The sequence below is a fragment of the Apis mellifera genome, linkage group LG6 (genome assembly GCF_003254395.2).
Source record: "Apis mellifera strain DH4 linkage group LG6, Amel_HAv3.1, whole genome shotgun sequence".
Taxonomy (NCBI): domain Eukaryota; kingdom Metazoa; phylum Arthropoda; class Insecta; order Hymenoptera; family Apidae; genus Apis; species Apis mellifera.
Window position 1 is genome coordinate 5,124,225 of NC_037643.1, and position 20,876 is coordinate 5,145,100.

Genomic DNA, 20,876 nt, shown 5'->3' on the forward strand with positions numbered 1-20,876 from the left:
TTTTTTTTTCAGAGCCGAGTATCAATTTGCATAATGCGTGTGCACTTCGGCCGATTAATGCGAGACGTGGCTGGAATATTTTTTTTTTTTTTCGAAAACGTTAATTCGAATGTTCGTCGCTTTTATGCCGGTGATTAATTTAGTGGGGAGCTAATAGAGTGGAGAAAAATTGGAAAAATTCAGGTATTAAAGGTGTAATTATATGATTATTATTTTCTATTGGGATAGGTTTCGATTTGATTTTGTTCTTCCAGGTTGTATTCCTGTATTTTTTTTGGATTATTTTTATCGATTCAAATCATGAAGTTTAATATTGTTTAAAGAGATAAATTAAAGTAGCGAGGTGATATAATATTTGCAGAGAAAGATTGATCGATAAAGAAGATAATTTTATTGAAATTTTCGTACGCGCATGTAACGTTGTCAGCGATTATTTTACAATTTTCCTCGAAATAGCAGGATGAAATAAATAAAGTAGGAATAAAATAATATCAACGAATTTCACGGTTCGTAAAAACTATTTTCCATCTCTCCCAAAAGTGTATTACATCCGCCCACTTTCTCTCCACGTGGCAAAGGATATACCCCCCGTGGAGTATAAATCGATTTTCAACAGAACTTTCATCGCATCAGCGGAAAAACAAGCCGGCCATCAATGTCGATGAATTTTCACTCGTGAAAAATTGCACGCCCACAGCAGAGCTGCAATTACTTTACACGCACGTTTATTTTTTCACCCACTCTCGAAACAAACGTTGGAAGAAAACGTAACCGATTTTCAAAACTTGCCGATTCATTGTTACGAACTGCTATTATAATGTTTTTTTTACGACTCTTTTATAATAAACTTACTTTGGGGATGTTATATCGGATATTCATGAAATATTTTTGGATTTCTGCAAAAACAAAGATTTTTATTTATTAAAATCTTTCCGCCTCGCTGGTATTATTCGATATTTTTCTATTTATTTTCTCCAAATTCTTCCAACGGATGGAACAATTTACATTATAATTTAAAATTTATCTCTCATTATTAAGAACCAATTTCCTCTTTCCTCAAAATCGTTACAATTAAAATCTTTTTCTTTTCAACAATTTATTAACAAAGTCCACATAAAACAATTGTTAAAAATTATTCGAATGAAAATATATTTCTTCCACAGTTTGAGAAACGTATTAACAATAAATTTATTCAAAATTATCACATCTCCAGATTCGATTTGATTCGATCGAAGACAGGACATTGCCCGTTGTTATTTTCCTTTCCTTGATACTTAAATGTATTTATTTACAAGAGATATCGATACCTGGCAAAACGTCGTCCCGTCACGACAGGAAGAAGTCACTTCGCCGACTTTCCGCTCCGTGTCTAATAGACCGTTTGACGCGTACACATCGTATAAAGCAATCGGCGGTATCACGTGAAAGTCGGTGGAGTTAGCGACGGTATAATGTATAGGCCGATGTTTGATTAATGAAACGTGCCGTAAATTGATATCTCGACACGTACGAGCGGCTATTTTCGCTAAACATTCAGCTGAACATTTATTTCACTTTGTTATCGGTGTAATTTTATCGTGATCGGTTTTCTTAACGATTCGACGCTTGGTCTCGGTTCTTATTCATTCTTTCTTTCTTTCTTCTTCTTCTTTTTTTTTTCCTGTTATTAAGTATAACGAGTTAAACACGAGTTAAGCATGATGTATGTGACGTGGAAATTTATTTGTATATTTATAAATTTCGTGTCTGACGTTTTTTATTAATCGTAAAAATGGTATAATAATTTCGAATTATTACAGTGTTTAGTCGTTTATTTGAAATTTCATTTTGACAAATTAATTTTTTATCTCTCGATAATGCGAGGATCGTTATTTAGATTTATCTATTTATTCAAGTTTTTATATTCCGAGAAATGAAAATTTATACACATACACTGTGGCAGAAACAAATTTTCCTCTCTGTCTTACGTGAATTCTATTCTTTAATTTTTCATTTTAACGTAAAAAATACAAAATTAAATCTCTATGTGTGTGTATTATTTCCAGTATTTATACTCGTTCTCATCAAGTGTCTATACATCTTGTAATTTTATCTTGGAATGAAACGAGTTCGTTTGCTTGGCGTCGATATTATTCAGGATAATTATAGTTACAGAACGAAAAGGTAATGCCACGTTTCGAGTTGTTCAAGGTGTTCGTACGAGATTGAACTCCTTTTAATTCTCTAAGTTAACGATTCATCGGTATTCCCATATGTAATGAAATATCTAAACTTTAAACACGCTGTAAACTGAAAATTTTATGAAATCGTTATAAAATTTGCATTATTTCGAAAACAAAAAGAAAAAAGAAGAAGAAGAAGAATGACGTGTCGTAATTGCAAACATCAGACTACCATAACAGCGTATAAAAATCCTGAAAAGAAATATAAATTTGAGAGAAGGTTGTATGAAACTCTTGAAAAAAATATATAACCAAGCGAATGCATAATCGGAGTAAATGCATCGACGGGGAAAAATGGGGAAATATTTTGAGACGCTTTATCTCATTAAATTTTATTAAACCGTCCCGAAATATTTCGTCATTTTTTTTCTTTCCTTTCCTTTTTTTCACGCATCGATTCTATCGAGATTTTTAGGCCGCATGGCATATTTAAAGTGCGGTATACGCGCAAATATCGTTACGGTAAAAGTAACTTTTCCGATAGATCGAAATTTCCATTAAATATTCATGGGGGGCTTTATACGCGGCCCAGTAATTGAAACTTCACATAATCGGGAAATGTCGCCGTCCTTGTAGTTAAATAAATTTAGCACGAAATCGAATGAACGAGCAAGAGGTGGGTTTTCGTTTATAGGAAATCTAGTTTTTGGCAAAATTTTATTTAAACGAATTCGTTGGAAAAAGAAAAACAGAAGCAGTTAATTAAATTATTTCTAATTTTTTTTTGATATCCGTTACAATTTAATTTTGTAAGACAATAATCCACAATAATCTATCTGTTCCAGACAGGAAATTGACGATATTGATTTTAGAAATTTTCCTCGACGAATATTTGGATATTTTAAAAATGATAAAGTTGCCCTACGATATAATAATTCATCGATCCAGCAAGAAAGAACTTGTTTGAATTAAAGATTAATTCGTAAACAATATAAAAAAATCTAAAAATCATTGGGAATTCACGAAGATCCTAATAAATCCACGAAGAAGATCCAAGATATTCGACGATATTTTAATCTCGTAGAAATCTAACCTGGATTTTTCGCTGCATAATAAACAAGTTTGGTAATAATTTCGAAATTTCTTTCGATTTTCAGAGATTTCGACCTCGTTATTAATTACAGGTCTGGAGACAAGTCTCGCCATGTAGAGCATACATAAGGTATAAACAAACTTTCACAAAAATCTCTCCATAACACGTACACGCGTACACCACCATCATATACACAGATATAAAGCTAGAATCTTTGGAGGATCGAAACTGGTATAACGAAAGAGAGCTTATTCATCGAGTTGAATCCAATTTTGCGGGAGAGCTCCATCCATCTCTCTCCCCTCTATTATATTATTTATCAACTTTCGTGTTCCTTCCTTTTTTTCTCTCTCAGAATCATTCCTCTGCCCGAATCAAAAAGAAAAAAAATTATCCCGCGCATCGAACGCGCATCACGATCCCATTAAACTTGTCCCTCGTCGGAGATGCCTCGACGACGACGGAGGAAAATAAAAGCGGATGAATCGGATCGGGCCACGCTCGATAATCGCGGCCCAATAAAGCTGTAGAGCCCCCGTCGCATGCCGCAAAGGAATGTCGTTTCCGTGGGCCGTGATCCGTGGGTTTCGTGGTCTGCTCCCGGTTATCGGCACGTGCATCTGTGTATTTCCGTCTGCCGTCTTTCGTCGGCTCGTTCCAGAACGAGGGGACGAAAAAGTCTCTCTGCGAAACCTGCGGGCCGGCTTTTGACGAATTCGTGACGCCGATTCAACGCTCGATCCCAACGCAAATTTCCATTTTTCGCGTTTGTGTAATATACACAAGTCGAATTATCGTGTTCGAATATTAATTTATCTCTCTTGAAGAAGGATCGATAAGGAAAGTTTGATTATATTTGGGAAGATGTAAAGAAATGTTAGATCGTTTGTCTTAGGAATAATCGAAGTTAAAAGAAATTCAATTTTTCGTGAAAATAATTTGGATCCCAACGCAAATTTCCATTTTTCGCGTTTGTGTAATATACACAAGTCGAATTATCCTGTTCGAATATTAATTTATCTCTCTTCGAAGAAAGATCGATAAGGAAAGTTTGATTATATGGGGAGGATGTAAAGAAATGTTAGATCGTTTGTCTTAGATATAATCGAAATTAAAAGGAATTCAATTTTTCGTGAAAATAATTTGGAAATCTTGATTTTAGAGATCAGATGATTTTAGTCATATCTTAAATAGCATCTACGTTGCATAGAAATAATATCGTTGAATTTTATTGAGAAATAGGATTTATACATATGGGGATATGTAAACGGTATAATAATCTGATATAAAAATAGTACAAATTTGTCGAATTTTAAAATTATTCCAATCTCGATCCGATTATTAATTACGAGACAACGAATCCTTATCGTGTTTTCTTCGAAAATGATTATTTTAATAATTCTTTCCATTCACACTGATTAAATTAAACAATGATGTAATAATCAAAATTAGGGAATCGAATCTCGAAACAGATAGATATATATATAAAGGCGTGTTCACATGATACAATGTTTTATGGAGGCAGTGTAATGGCACGGTTCGTGATGATATATCGTGTAAATACGGTGCACGATAAAGTATTACCGCGAGGTGGGATCAACCAGGCATGGAAGCGACGATAAAATATTTGGCCGATACTTTGGTCGGTGGTGAAATTTTTTCGTTGATGGTAATTGATTACGCTTAATCAAGCTATCGAGCCCGTGTGCAATTTGCAATTTGCAATTGTGCATCCAACGGTGCATGGTAAGTTGGTCGTTGGATTATAGTTATTAACCTTTTTTTCTTTCTTTCTTTCTTTTTTATGCCAGTATGATTTTTTATTCTTGAGTATTGAGATTGAACCCGATGATGGATAAATTTATTTACCAGTGTCTAGTGATATTAATCGATACACGGGACTTTTGATTTATGCACACACGTTATTTAATTTTTATGTGAAATTTAGATTAAGTAATAAGATTAAAACCGAATCTTTTATTTCGTTTTCCTTCGAGTCATTTTTATTCCTCATAGGGATAAATAAGATTCTTACTAGATTTCTTACTAAATTCAGAATATTCTTCGAAGATGATGAATACACGTTAATAATCGATCTTTGAAATAAATATTTATTGAATATTTGCTCTTTTAATATTTCGTATTAATTTGAATATTCAATAATATCGGATAATAATTTGTGATTAATAATCCGATCGTATAATCTATTTCGATTTTAATCAGTCTGTTGTCACGATACAAACGAAATAAAATGGGGAATTCGCGTGCATCGTTTGTTTATTGACAATTTCGAGAAAAAAAGAAAAGAAGCTTAAACTAAAAAATTCAATTAAACTCGAGTCGAAACGATATATGTTATTTAACAACGCGTGTAAATTATTTTCGCTCATTCCCATTAAAAGCTACGTATCCACGTATCCAGCCAACGTCTAATTATAGGCGTATAGGATTAAATTAGGCAAGTTGGTACGACTGGTTGGTCGCGCGCGATATTACCGATCCTTAACTTATATGAGACGAAAAATGATGATCAAAATATAATATCTATACGGTTTCTATAGGGCGAGAGTTGTGGAGCTTTAACACTTTTAAACGGGAGCATAAATTAGTCGTGTTATTAGTGTCATTAAGTTGTTTCGCGTTCCTGTGCCCCTCCTCCCCCCCTCGATGCCTACCATTTCTCCTCGCCTCCGGTGCCGTAAATAAAGGTGGTCGTCAGAAAAAGGGCCTCTCTGGAAAGTGGAAGTGTCGAATACAGAAGCTCCACGAGCAACGAATCTATCCATCGTATCTTCTTCTTTTTTTATTTATATATTAAAAGTTTTTAATATATTATTCTGAATAATTTTTGTTCAATTTTCAGAGGTGAAAGAAAGAAGAAGATTCGGGGCGTACGATTATTATATACGATTTCACAATTAAAGAAAACGATTTGAAATGAAAGTTGGATGGTTCGAAGAAGATTATATTTTAAAGTTATTTATTTTATTATACACGCATCCGTATATGGAAGAAATAAATTACATTACATTCCATTCCCCTTTAAAATTCCATTCTATTTTTATTCTGAAATAATCTTTTTAATGTGTGAAACAACGAAATGGGATATTCCAGATGATAAAGCTGGGAACCGATGAAATTAATTAATAATATTGTTTTTGAAAAAAAAAAAAAAAATGTTTTACGATTAACGAATAATTTATCAATCCTCTCGTCCCAAAGGAATTTTTGAATTGATATTTATAATATACATATATATATATATATATATATATATATGTAAAATTTCATTTAGCGGACACATCAAATCTGAAATAAATTTCAAATCGAATTTTCTCACATCGTAAACCTTTATGCATTCAATCTACCATTCTAATACGCTGTTATAACAACTGCGCGCGAAGAATTGAATTGAATATTGCTGTAAAAGGATTGAAACCTATTCGTATAGTCTACGTTTAGACTACGCATAACTCTAATACTTATCTTTGATGCGAAATATCTATAACTAACAGACAGAATGTGGAAGATCGTTACAACACACACACACAGGGAGAGAAATTGGCAACATAATTACATAGGATTTCATTCATTCAGTAACATCCTTCCCGAGGGAATAAAAGTGTTTTTAACAAGCACGTGGCTTCTATTTTGCAAAGCAAAAATGAATGTTTGTGAAACAAATGCATTCCTCACCGCTCGAAAAGCTCGTTCGTAAAACCACTTGCACATCCGTGGATTCGATCCTTTGCGAAGAGAAAAAAAATTGAAGAAGAAGAAAGATTCGCTCCAACTCAAAGGAAACCGTTCTCTTTTTTCGACTCTTCTCTTCGATCCCTCCTCCTTTTTTCTCTCCTTCTCTCCCTCCTCGTTTCTTTTCTTTTCACACCTCGAACCGTGACAAGGGGAAAATAAAAGAAGAAGAAGAAAAAAGCGAAGAACGAAGAAGGAGTTGGATGGAGAAATCTTTGAGCAGCGTTTCAAAGCGGTAAAACGTCGGAGGGCGAAGAATCGAACGGTAAAGGAGAATCCGTGAAAATGGAGTCCGATTGACCGCCAAGAAAGAAACGTACCACGAAGATGTTACGTCCGCCCCGTAAAAATTGCAGGAGAGGAAATGGGGAGGGGGGAGGGAGAGGCGATATTTCGATATTCACTTCGGTTGAAACTTGACGAGCGAGGAGGTGGAAGTCAACCGGATTCAACTTGTGGTCTTGGAGAGAGTGGAACAATAGGTGAGTGGGACATTAATTCCTCTAAATTGTAGGCAGAAGTCTTTACGAGGGAATAAAGAAAAAAAGTAATTAGGAATGGAAAATAGATACGTTGGAAGATTCTCTTGGAAGAATTTTAACGGTTTGAAGTGGCGAAATTAAAACGTTTGACTTTACATAATATTAATTTTTGAAGTATAATTCTTTCCTCGCTTAACTTCCCTCTATTTCAGGAATTATTTTTCCGGAAGAAAAAAGAGGAGGCAAATCCAAAACACCGTTTACTTATTCATTCTTTCTCGTGCGGAAGGTCTCTATTAATTCGAAGGATGATTTAACGAGACGGCACAAGTTGTTCGCCATAATCCTGCGTATGTATGCGCGCCCCTCTCTTTTTTTCCCCAGCCTCTCTTAATCCCATGACGTTCGGATAACTTAAGGTTTGCCTCTCCTTTCCTGCGCTTTTCGACCCTCGTCCGCTAATAGCAACAAGTTACTTGTGACCCGTCAGCGGGACAGACCCTTGCGACGCCTCTATATTTAGTCCACGGGTCGAACCACTAGAGAACGGCGAGAAAACACAAAAGAAAGCTGGAGAGCGGCGGCGAAACGAAACGAGTGCAAAGGGGACACGGTGATATCTCGCCACGAAGATTCTGCGGCTTCTGGCTCGCAGCTGCTCACCATGGTCGCGGTAAAAACAATGTGCATAGATATGGCAGACGAGCTGAAAGGGCCCGGCCTCGCCCTGCTGACGCGGCCAGTTTCAGGATATCCGCAGGAGATCTTCGGATAAATTCGACCGAATTCTTTTGCTCATCCACGCATTGAAAGAAGAAGGGAAACTTGTGTTCTCTTTCTTCTCGGATTTTGAAAAAGATTTTATTTGAATGATAATACGAAAGATTGTACGATGTATTTGATTGTACAGGTATTTTTATTATCTTGTTATTGCAAAATTATAATATATTTGAATGTTATAAAATATTTTTAAATTCAAGTTACAATATATTGAATAAAATATTTGAAAAATATTTCAGATGTGTTGATATATGATTGTTGAGAAGTTGTATGATTTTTATTATTGTATTATATTGCTTTTGAAGGCTAAAAAAAGTTATTTTAAAATTGTCGAAACGAGATTAATTTCATATGGCAGATGATAAATTTTGTACAAGCACGAAATGAAAGCTTTAATGATATTGTTGTAAGAATAACTTGGGGATCGCAAAAATAGCTCTAAGAGCGGCTCTCGTGTCGTTGCAGTGTATAACTGGCAATTTGATGTCGATCCAGAGCTGTACTATATACCGAGCTATATACCATTACCATAATATAGCAGCAATGACTGATGCCACGTTATATATGGAAGAAATGAATATTAACATAGATGAATTTTCTTGTACAGTGTTACAGAGAAAACTGTAAAATTGATATGATAAATAAGATTGATATCAAATAAGAAAATAATTAATCTCTGTTACAAATATATTTCATGTTTTAGAGACAAAAATCACACTGTTGTATATCTAATTGATTAATATTCATTAATACATGGATAATTTTTATATCATGTATAAATTGCACGAAATATTGCAATAAATATATTATTTATTTTTAATTAAATACTTGACTCTGTACAAGAGATGGAGATTCAATTTTATCTTCACATTTTGATTTAAAGTATCTCTCTAGAAATTAATCGTAAGACCTTTATGACTTGTGTATCGTAAAATCGATCGAAGAGAGAAGAAATTAAACTTCAACTTCTTGTCACAACACTCCAAGTCTCGCGTGTTTTCGACGTCGAAACTGGGTTTTCGCGGAAACGTGTAAGGAAAAGGAAAAAAAAAAGTTTCACGAAATGACGAGAGAGAGGGAGAAATGTTTCTTGCGCAAGTGTCGAGAGACAGGTCCCTCGTTGTGCTGCTTTGAAACTCATCAACATCGGTGAAACAAGACAATGATAGATCGTAGCTTGGCTGAAAGATTTTTTACTTCAATTACGTCAATCTTATTTTTCCAAAAGATATGAAAGGGAAAAAAAAAAACAAAAGAATCGTGCAGCGATTAATTAATTATTCAAATCGCATCCTCTTTAAAAAAATTCACTATGTGAATAATAAAAAAAAAAATCTACATTTCTTTCAATAGTTTTCTCCACTTGCATAAAATTTACTTGACCGGTTTCTTTCAGGTGTTAACAATGACGACTTGAACTTGACAAAGTGATTCGTCACAAAATTGAATTGCGCAAAAGCACGAAACAAAAAGAAAGTTGGCCACGTTGTTAAGCGCAATACGGTTATCAAGCGGAGGAGGAGTTGAGCGAGAAAGCACAAAGCTCACCGCTATAAGCTTGTAATGAAGTTGGCAAGTAGAGATAGACCAGAGTTCGTAATACAGCGCCGAAAAGGCGAGATCGAATCGCGAAACTCCGCCTTTTCTGCGTTTCAGCTCGACGATGGAAAAAAATCTATCGACGATTGTTTTAAAAACGACGGAAATTCCCCGTCTAACGATACCGTTACCGATATCCGATGAATTTTTCAAGCCTCGTCGCTCAAAGACGACCAGAACACTTAAGCCAGGTCAAAACCTAAAGCCGGATCCACGCTTAACGAACCAGTAATTCTTTTCAATTCGACTATACTTTTTATTCCATTTCTTCTTCTTTAATGCAAATATAAACAAATATCCTTTTCTTCATAATTTTTCTTCATTCTAAATTCAGGAATAAATTTTTTATCGTATTATATTTTTATTAAAAAGAGATCATCAATGTTATTTTCTCTGTCTCATAATTTGGAAATATTAAATTACAGTTTTCTTCAAAGTAAATCTTTTTAAATTTGTAATCAAAGAATATTCAACTACTCTATTTATAATAAATACTTCAAATTTAGATTAACATTAATATCGTTGAAACCCTTTTTCTTAATTATAACAATTGTTAATATTAATCGTGTTATTACATTGTACTCTTAACACTTATTCGCCCAGTGTAAATCTGGCTTAAGACAGCTGTTCGAAGAAACGGGCAACGGGCAGAATTTCCAACAATTTTCCCGTTGGACAATTTGCACATCGAAGGCGCCTCCGTGGTGGAAAATCGTCCGCTATAGGCCATTCTCTTTTCTCTTTCCCTGTCTTAAAGCGTGATTGTAGAAGGGGAAGCGCGGAAAGCAGAGCACAGAATTCCTCGTAGAACGGAATTTCCACGAACGAAGAAAAGATGGCGAGGGAGAGACGAACAGGGAGAGGAAGAGACGAGGGAGAGACGAGGGAGAGACGAGGGAGAGACGAGGGAGAGACGAGAGAGTCCGATAGAGAGGCAAGTTTGCGTGCTGCTCTCCTCCCTCGCCTCGTAATAAAGCTCACGCGAACACGTTGTTGACAGAAAAATAAAAGGCTGGCCGTGTGTTCGTGACAGCTGTGCCTGTCGAGAGGGGAAATATCGCGTATCCTTTCTCGATTATGCGTTTACACGAAAATACCGGGCCGGCAAATATTTCACGCGTGCAGGACGAAAATTCCCGAGATTGTTAGACACGTGGCGCTTTTGCCGCGTGAAAATATTTTCTCGAAATTCTCTCCGCTTCTTCGTCGTGGTGTTCACACATCCATAATCGAATTTTCTTTTTATTTATCCGAGGTAAATGGAGAGGGGAAATATTGCGATTGATTGTAATTTGTTTTGTCACCGAGTTGAAGAACAAGTAGATTGGCTGGATGCAATGATATTGACGAAAGAAATTGAGTTAGATTTGGTGAAATTGTATAATTTTTCTTAATTCTTACATTATTTTGTGTTGTTAATATATTCATGTATATTGTTTCATGTATCATTGTATAATATTATCGTTCATATCTTTCAGAAATTTATTGTCCAGAATTTTTATAATCGTATGGACACATAAATAATTTTATTTGATTTTGTAGAAGAAAAAAATATAACATTAATAATTGTACGGATGTACAAATATATATATATATATACGTTACACTGTTGACATGGAATAAACACAATAATAAAACTACAATTTTATATAAAATATAGAATTCGAAGATAATAAAACACGGGAAACGAATAGAAATAACAAAAAGCAGCATCTGGTGAAAAAAAATAAATGCCAATAATTATTTTATAATTAAACTGTTTGTTCGCGGATCAAAAAAAATTTCGATCAATCAGACACAAACACTTTCAAAAAGAAAGAAAAACTTAATATCATTTGTAATTTAAAAAATTAAAAATTAATAATCATTTTGAATGGTAATAATTGTTGTTGTTAACAAATCGTAATTAAATTATTAACATTCGAGTTATATCAAGTTTCACCAATGCTCGAAATGAAAAACAGCATTTGAACATTTCGCAGAATAACCGCGCGTGGCTCGTTCCCATGCAAACCAGCTCGAAATAATGTATAGGGCCATTATCGACGCTTCTCGACCGGCGCGAAGAATAAATATTTTAATGCTCCCGAAGTTAATCACCCGGGATTGGTAGCAATTAAATTCATCGACAGTGAAATCATCGGATCGGCATTGGATAACGAGCACTCATTGCATCCGGTCCGCGTCTTCTTCCGCAGATGAAAAATTAAACTGCGGATTTTTCTACGAATATAAATTTTTCACGCAATATGTTTTGATCATAAAATGTCTTTAATATTAATATTATATCTTGTAAAAAAATTATGTACGTAAAAAGATATTTTTTTTTTATTATTAATTGATAAAAATTAATTTTTTATCAATTAAAAAGCCTTTAAAAAATTTGATTCTGAAAAAATTTCAACATAATCAACAGATTTTTTTAACAAATTATTACTTTTTTACAGTTTATTAGTTTGTTGAAAACGATACGATTGAAATAAGTAAGCATTATTAAAATTCTTTTTTTTAAAATGTTTTAAAATGTGATTAACAAGAACGAAAATGTAAGAAGATTTCATCTTATTTTTTGGAAATATTTACATAAAACGTAATGTAAATTTTCCGATTCCGTCAAGTAGTCAAATGCTGTGTGCATTATAAATATACGATAATGTAAATAGAAATGTGTGATGACGTAGTATACGTTACGATACTGCACTAAAAATATGTACGTATATTTTAAATACATCTTGTACGTAAAATGATCTTTTCTAATTAACAAATAATTTTTTTCAGATGAATGATATGAATTGGAAGAAGTTAAAAAAATATTTATATATTTGAACATATGAAAATTCGTATATATACTAAAATACGAATAAATAATAATAAATGGGAGATTAAAGATTACTGAAAAGAAGAAAAAGTTTAAATAATTTACGAGCACGTGGATACGTGTTCATATCCAGGGAAGACACGAGGATATTCCGTCGAAAAGCAAGAAAATTTACCTCTAGATTCTCCTCTAAGAATCTTCCCTTTCATCCTATTTAAATATTTGCCTTTTTCCACAGATTCCGATATTTTTGCATCGCAAGTATTGTGATCCCCGGATCGATATTCATAATCCAACAATGTAGATGTAAAACGTATTCTTGTATAAGAATCTTACCTGATATAAAGAGTAGCAATCCGATCAAGAGAAGAAGATCCATAGTCTTGCCTTCTTTTTCCTAGCTTCGCTCTACTTTTGTGTCATCCTCCGCGTCGAAGACTCGTTTCCGGCAAATCCACTTGTCGACGTCGTTGCGGCTCTTTCTTCCTCGCCTCGGATGATCAAAAGAGAGATCCCGTTGATATCGATCGAGACTTTTCCAATATTTTCCTTTCTTTTCGAAATTGATCAAACGATATAACTGCCGGAGATCCACTAGAAACTGAGAGTGTGATTTCACGTAAATGTAAAAATCCGTAGAGAGAGAGAGAGAGAGAGGCGAATTTCCACGCGAGAATTCCACGCGATTTCCGGAAGCTGCGATACGAAAATAAGTCTCGCGGAGTGCGAAGAGCCGGTCGAGAAACCGGTGAACGACGAGACGGTGTGACGAGCGCAATAGGTCCAGTAGTGGACGAGAGAAGACTCGACGAAGATGCGGAGTAACACGCGGTGTTGTTAACAACTAAGCTGCCGCTGTTCACAGGGCTGTGTGTGACACGCTGCATAGAGCGCGGTACGAGGCCAGTTCGAAGACTGAGTACGAGTCCATATCCCGGAGGCTGACTTCTCTCGGCCCTACCAGGGTACGCCGTACAGTAATGCCCGTCCATTGCCCGCCTCTGGATAACGTTTCCTTCCACCATTAGGCAACACACGCGATACACGGTTCGCCGTGAGACACGTCGTGCTCTCCGTGTCCTCAACGCGGGGGAATCGTTGCGGGATTATCGCGGATCTTTCGGAGGAGCCTCTTTCTCTCTCTTTCTCTATCCGTCTTGCTCGCTCGCTCTCTCTCTCTCTCTCTTTCTTTCTTGGTTCCTTTCTGGTATGGAGACCTGGTCGTTGGAAATGAAACGATAAGATTCGAAGTTGGAATAATTCAAGGGCGAGTTTCTGAAAATAGATTGGTTCTTTATGCATTCAATGGTTGAGAGTAGTGCGGTGTAGTTTGAGAGTTGAAAATGGGTGAGTGAGAATGATGTGAAAATAAGATAATGTAAAGTTTGAATAAATCGATCTCGTTGTAATAATTATAATTTATTTGTTTTAGAATAATTTTGATAGATTCTGGTTTCTTTTGTGTTGGAATTTGGGAATATGAATTTAAATATTTAATATTGAAAATACTGTGAATGAGAATAGCATGAATTGAAATAAAGTTTGGAAGTGTTAATTAAAATAATTAAAATTTATCTTTTAGAATAATTCAAAGGCGAGTTTTTCTTTGGTTGATTCCTTTTAAAAAAAAATATTATGTTAGAATATTAAAAGAATATTAAAAATTAATAGTTAAAAAAAAATATTATGTTAGAATTAATATCTAAATTCTAATCTAAATTCTGGAAATATTTAAATATATAAGAATTTTGATAAAATACATTTTATATATAATAAAATTTATTTTTTAGAATAATTTAAGAGCAAACTTTCAATAAGTTAATAATTATAAATAAATCCATTGTAAATTATAATGTAATTGTAATAAAATGTTACTATTTGTAACTATTGAAAATTATATTTTTAAAATATTTTTTAATATTTTTAATAATAATAATTTTCATTCTTTGATTTATAATTAAATAGAATGATTCGTATTTACAAACGAATTTGCGTAATTTAATTTATATTCAGTTTAATTATTTAGATGATACGATTTAAATGGTAAAATAAAAAATAAGGAAAGTAATTTTAAAAAAGAAGAAAAAAAATTGACATAATCTTAAGGTAAGTCAAAAATTTTAACCACAATTTCTAATTGATATATTACGTATATATAATATGATTAGAAAGAAAAAATATATTCTTTGTAACGAAAATTATAGTTATTTAAATCTAACAAAAGTATCATTTTCGAGGCCAGACACGAAACGAATTAATTAGAAAATTAATTAGAACGGAGATCTGAGAAATGACTTAACACGATTAAAGTGAAAGGTAGTATATCGAATATGTATCTATATATTAATCATGATCTTTAATAAACTTGATAAAAGTAAAATATTAGTTATAAATTTTTCATGATTCTAATCAACCAAGTTTTATTATTCTTCTATTAATTATAATTTTTTGCATTAGACTATTAAAAATAATATTAGAATATAATATTAGAATATAATCATTCAATTCTATTTTGTATTACATATATATATTTTGAATAGGATACACAAATTATTGTAAAACAAAAATCATTTGTCGAATGCAAAAAATTATGAAAAACTGTTCCAACATTGCATATAATGAATAAATATTGATTAAATTTATAACACAGAAAAAAAAAATTTAAAAATAGGGAATCATAAATAAAAGTTATTGAATTATATAAATTAAGTTTTTGTATATGTATTAATTCCATGTAAACTAAAAGAAACATGAAAAAATTATAAATTCACAAAATATATTTTTAATAATACCATTTATTTATCAGGATGTATCATTCACAGAATTATATTACATAAGCAACTATTATGAATAAAAGTAAAAAAATTTATTTCTATTTTTTTATTTTATATATTATCCATATTAAAACGAAATTCAATGTATGAAATCATCGACCACCTCGGAGACGAAGTACAAGGTGAAGAGTCGATTCTTTTTGAATATTATAATCGGAAAGTGTACGACCATCTTCCAGCTGTTTACCAGCAAAAATCAATCTCTGTTGATCAGGAGGAATACCTTCTTTGTCTTGAATTTTTGCTTTTACATTTTCAATTGTGTCAGAAGCTTCAACTTCAAGAGTAATAGTTTTACCCGTGAGAGTCTTGACAAAAATTTGCATACCACCACGAAGTCGCAAAACAAGATGAAGTGTAGACTCTTTTTGAATATTGTAATCGGAAAGAGTACGACCATCCTCCAGTTGTTTACCAGCAAAGATTAATCTCTGTTGATCAGGGGGAATACCTTCTTTGTCTTGAATTTTGGCTTTCACATTTTCAATGGTATCGGAAGCTTCTACTTCAAGAGTAATAGTCTTTCCTGTAAGAGTTTTGACGAAAATTTGCATTCCTCCTCGCAAACGCAATACTAAATGTAGTGTTGATTCTTTTTGAATATTGTAATCCGAAAGTGTACGACCATCTTCCAGTTGTTTACCAGCAAAAATCAATCTCTGCTGATCTGGAGGGATACCCTCCTTATCTTGAATTTTAGTTTTAACATTTTCAATAGTATCGGATGCTTCAACCTCCAAAGTGATGGTTTTTCCGGTAAGAGTTTTGACGAAAATTTGCATTCCACCTCTCAAACGCAATACTAAATGTAATGTTGATTCTTTTTGAATATTATAATCCGAAAGTGTACGACCATCTTCCAGCTGTTTACCAGCAAAAATCAATCTCTGCTGATCTGGAGGAATACCCTCCTTATCTTGAATTTTAGTTTTAACATTTTCGATAGTATCGGATGCTTCAACCTCCAAAGTGATGGTTTTTCCGGTAAGAGTCTTAACGAAAATTTGCATACCACCACGAAGTCGTAGAACGAGATGAAGTGTAGATTCTTTTTGAATATTGTAATCGGAAAGAGTACGACCATCTTCTAATTGTTTTCCAGCAAAGATCAATCTTTGTTGGTCAGGAGGAATACCTTCTTTGTCTTGAATCTTAGCTTTTACATTTTCAATAGTATCAGAAGCTTCTACTTCAAGAGTAATAGTCTTTCCTGTAAGGGTTTTGACGAAAATTTGCATACCACCGCGAAGTCGTAGAACGAGATGAAGGGTCGATTCTTTTTGAATATTATAATCGGAAAGAGTACGACCATCTTCCAGTTGTTTACCGGCAAAGATCAATCTCTGTTGATCTGGAGGAATACCTTCTTTATCCTGAATTTTGGCTTTAACATTTTCAATGGTATCTGAAGCTTCAACTTCGAGAGTAATAGTCTTTCCTGTAAGGGTTTTGACGAAAATTTGCATACCACCACGAAGTCGCAAAACAAGATGAAGTGTAGACTCTTTTTGAATATTGTAATCGGAAAGAGTACGACCATCTTCTAATTGTTTTCCAGCAAAGATCAATCTCTGTTGGTCAGGAGGAATACCTTCTTTGTCTTGAATCTTAGCTTTTACATTTTCAATGGTATCAGAAGCTTCTACTTCAAGAGTAATAGTTTTTCCTGTAAGGGTTTTGACGAAAATTTGCATACCACCGCGAAGTCGCAAAACAAGATGAAGTGTAGATTCTTTTTGAATATTGTAATCGGAAAGAGTACGACCATCTTCCAGTTGTTTACCGGCAAAGATTAATCTCTGTTGATCAGGAGGAATACCTTCTTTATCCTGAATTTTGGCTTTAACATTTTCAATAGTATCTGAAGCTTCAACTTCTAAAGTAATAGTTTTTCCAGTGAGTGTTTTGACAAAAATTTGCATTCCACCACGAAGTCGCAAAACAAGATGAAGTGTAGATTCTTTTTGAATATTGTAATCGGAAAGAGTACGACCATCTTCCAGCTGTTTACCGGCAAAGATCAATCTCTGTTGATCAGGAGGAATACCTTCTTTATCCTGAATTTTAGCTTTAACATTTTCAATAGTATCTGAAGCTTCAACTTCTAAAGTAATAGTTTTTCCAGTGAGTGTTTTGACAAAAATTTGCATTCCACCTCTTAAACGTAGTACTAAATGTAGTGTTGACTCTTTTTGAATATTATAATCAGATAATGTACGCCCATCTTCTAATTGTTTACCAGCAAAGATCAATCTTTGCTGATCTGGTGGAATTCCTTCCTTGTCTTGAATTTTCGCTTTTACATTTTCAATGGTATCTGAGGCCTCAACCTCCAGAGTTATTGTTTTACCTGTCAATGTTTTGACAAAGATCTGCATGATTTCTGTAAAAAAAAATTATTTAATATATTAATTAAAATGAATACATTTAATGGGAAAATTTATTTCAAAATAAAAATATGAAAAATATGAAATTTTATTGGATTTATATACATTCTATGATATAAGAATAAGAATATTATTTTTATATTGAAAAGTTGTTTCAAGAAATATATTGATACTTTATGTATGCATAATTTAGAAGAATGTATATATATTTCTAAATTGTAAAATAATATAATAAATAGTTGAAATAATATAAATAATTTTATAATTCATAAGAGCAAAAATAAATATTTCTAAATATTATATTTAATACAATATAGTTATATAATATATAGGTATAATGTTATACTGATTAAGCAACTTTTATTTTTAAAAAATAAATTGTGATTTTAATTTTATTTTTTAATATTCTTAAATAAAATTTAAAAGTACATATTTTAAAATCTGGAAAATTATATTCGTAAGGGTTCATATTATAATATAAGTGCATGCTTTAATATTCTATTAACTTCTTTCATACTTTATCTATCTACTGAATAATGGATGTAAAATACGCAAAAAAAATGTAAAATAAACGATTTTACGATAATAAATCGAAACTTTTATTATTTCCATAGATAATTTCTATTGTATAGCACAATGTATATTAAAAAAACTTTTTTAATTGTAATTATAATTCTATGCATTGGATTTTTAATAGTAAATAATTCTATATAGAGAATTCTATAGAGGTGATTCCTATGTTAAGACCACCTAACGCAACTAAAAATCTAACTCGAGTCGTATCTAATTTTTAATTGATGTATTTATAATATCATATTATATATTTTATATATAGATATGTTTTTCTATAATTAGTCTTGCATTGATTTTAAAATAATCAATATGAATTTTCTACCAATCTAAGCGCTATATATATATATATATTTTATATATATATATATATATATATATATATATATATATTTAGAAACGCACAATTTTTGATAAAATGATTTTGTAAATTCAATACTTGTATTTTCAGAAGTTGTCCTTTTAATGTATATCTTTTTATATATTATATTCACATATTAATTTTTTTTATTTATATATATGAACTAAAATTTCCTCGATTTAAATAATAATAATACATTATAATATTTAAATCATCATTACTTTTATTGATGAAATTAACATGAAGTTATTAAGTTATTATATATTAAATAATTTTGCAATTTTCAAATTTATATTTAATTTTTTAAAGTTTATGTTAAATTTTTTAAAATCGATTCTTGTATTTTTTCTTGTATTTTAATCGTCAAATAGTATCGAAATATATCAGAATTTATCAAAAATTTTTTATATTCCGAAACAAAATTTATCTTATATTTTTCCTAAAATAATTCTATTTCATTAAATTCATTTTATATTTTGTTCACATTTATGATAAAATGTAAAATGAATTTCAATATGCGTGCTAAATGTCATAGTCATAATGGCGTCATATTGGTGAATCAATAACCGCCATTTTGAGTATAGTTATTACGCAGCAAAAATGTGAAACATCATTAAAATAAGATTTTATTTTCATAAAATTACTTTCATAACCATCTTTATATGTTATAAATTATTGAAATTACTGAAATATTATTACTAATTTACTATAAAATTACATAAAAAATATATATTATGAAATTATTTCAGAAATTCTTTCCAAAATTCAATATTTATAATCAACGCTTTCAAAGACATTATTTTGTCTTAATTATTATTTTATTCATTAAAAAAATGATTTAAATATGTATAATCAATAAATATGTGAATATAAAATATATGTGTAATCAAATATGTGAATATAAATAAATAAAATCAATAAAATCTTTAATTATCGAAAAATATATTAAAATTTAAAATGAATAAAATCGTAAATACAATAAAAATGAAAATTCTTACCTTCCTTGGAAGTAGTTTATGATGCAGCAAAAATTTCTATAAAATTTAAGAAGTCTCACGAAGTTCTTCCTCTAAAAGCACTCTGAAATACCTTGTAGAACTGAATAGAGGAAACGATAAACGTTCCTTTTATGTCGATGAGAGAAAACTGTACTGATCATGCGCAAACATGTCAGGAGATCTCTACAAAGATGCCTATTGGATTATAACTTGTATCGTCATGGAATCTCTGACGTTGCTGCGTTCTATTGGTTTCTGAGATAAAGAGTATTTTTTTATGTAATAAAATTTTGTTAAATTAAATGTCGTTTATAAAATTATTTATAGTAAATTATTATTTTTGGAATAATGTATTTTCTTCAACCAAAAATTTTATTTATATGCACGTTTCTTTGAACTGTCACATTTTGACAGTAATATACTGCTAGAGGGCGCCTGGAAAAATTGTTGAATAAAGAAAAGTGATGATTCATTGTTTTTATTACTAGCATTGCTTTTTCTAATAAATTTTTTATACAATTTATATTTAGCAATTAAATAATATTAATTTTAAGAATAAAAAAATATTTAAAGTTCTATATGAATAAGAATATATGAAGATTATATTGAATATCAAATATCAAATAGATTCGATATTAAATATATTGTTATTATTTTTAAATTCTATATTAATTTATAAAAATTATTATATATATATATATATATATATATATATATATTAATTTATAAAAATTATTATATATATATATATAAAATAATCATATGTATAGTCATAGATATCAAAATATAGAACTGATGCAATCTTAAAATAAAATTAATAAAAATTAAAAAATGAAAACGTGAATTTATTTCATGCAAGTTAATATGTTATAATATATAAATAATATATATTTAAATTAATTGAAGTAGATATAGTATATAAATTATAAAAATTCTAAAAAATTATAAATATTTATTTAATGTAATTAAAATGTAATTAAAGTCCTAAAAAAATTTAATATTTTTGTAATTATTTGCACAATCATTTCATATTACTTAC

The 20,876-nt window shown here is 31.4% G+C and overlaps 2 protein-coding genes and 3 long non-coding RNA genes across 8 annotated transcripts in view; 3 read left to right on the forward strand and 2 right to left on the reverse strand.

Moving 5' to 3' along the window:
• LOC102653863 overlaps positions 1 to 1,770 on the forward strand; it is a 46,555-nt gene extending 44,785 nt beyond the window's left edge. The window contains exon 9 of the long non-coding RNA XR_003304920.1: positions 13 to 1,770. This is a non-coding gene — a long non-coding RNA (uncharacterized LOC102653863). The remainder of the gene's footprint in view (positions 1 to 12) is intronic.
• The window catches only part of LOC725800 (fibrillin-2), a 160,127-nt gene extending 146,002 nt beyond the window's left edge, over positions 1 to 14,125 (reverse strand). For all 3 annotated transcript variants that reach the window (XM_006561295.3, XM_016912646.2, XM_006561296.3), the window contains exon 1: positions 13,024 to 14,125. In XM_006561295.3, the coding sequence (XP_006561358.2) occupies positions 13,024 to 13,066 (43 nt within the window). In that variant the 5' untranslated portion in view covers positions 13,067 to 14,125. The remainder of the gene's footprint in view (positions 1 to 13,023) is intronic.
• On the forward strand, positions 1,889 to 5,556 carry LOC113218871. The gene is made up of 2 exons (XR_003304928.1): positions 1,889 to 3,287; positions 3,347 to 5,556. It is a non-coding gene; the product is annotated as an uncharacterized LOC113218871 (long non-coding RNA).
• Positions 6,537 to 10,317, forward strand: LOC107964592. The gene is made up of 3 exons (XR_003304924.1): positions 6,537 to 7,490; positions 7,703 to 8,400; positions 8,510 to 10,317. It is a non-coding gene; the product is annotated as an uncharacterized LOC107964592 (long non-coding RNA).
• A 1,337-nt stretch (positions 14,126 to 15,462) lies between the features above and the next one.
• Positions 15,463 to 19,990, reverse strand: LOC409675 (polyubiquitin-A). 2 transcript variants are annotated; one of them, XM_006561291.3, is made up of 3 exons: positions 19,838 to 19,990; positions 17,677 to 17,904; positions 15,463 to 17,448 (listed from the first exon to the last, which is right to left on the reverse strand). In XM_006561291.3, exons 2-3 carry the CDS (start codon positions 17,897 to 17,899, stop codon positions 15,614 to 15,616), a joined length of 2,058 nt encoding a protein of 685 aa, XP_006561354.1. In that variant the 5' UTR covers positions 17,900 to 17,904; positions 19,838 to 19,990; the 3' UTR covers positions 15,463 to 15,613. The 2 variants fall into 2 exon arrangements, with proteins under 2 accessions (XP_006561354.1, XP_393173.2); XM_393173.7 differs by having other exon boundaries at positions 15,463 to 17,904.
• Positions 19,991 to 20,876: the final 886 nt, after the last annotated feature.

What these genes read in the sequence shown, in the direction of transcription:
- LOC409675 (XM_393173.7), bottom strand. Translation starts at nt 17,899, where the DNA reads ATGCAGATCTTTGTCAAAACATTGACAGGTAAAACAATAACTCTGGAG.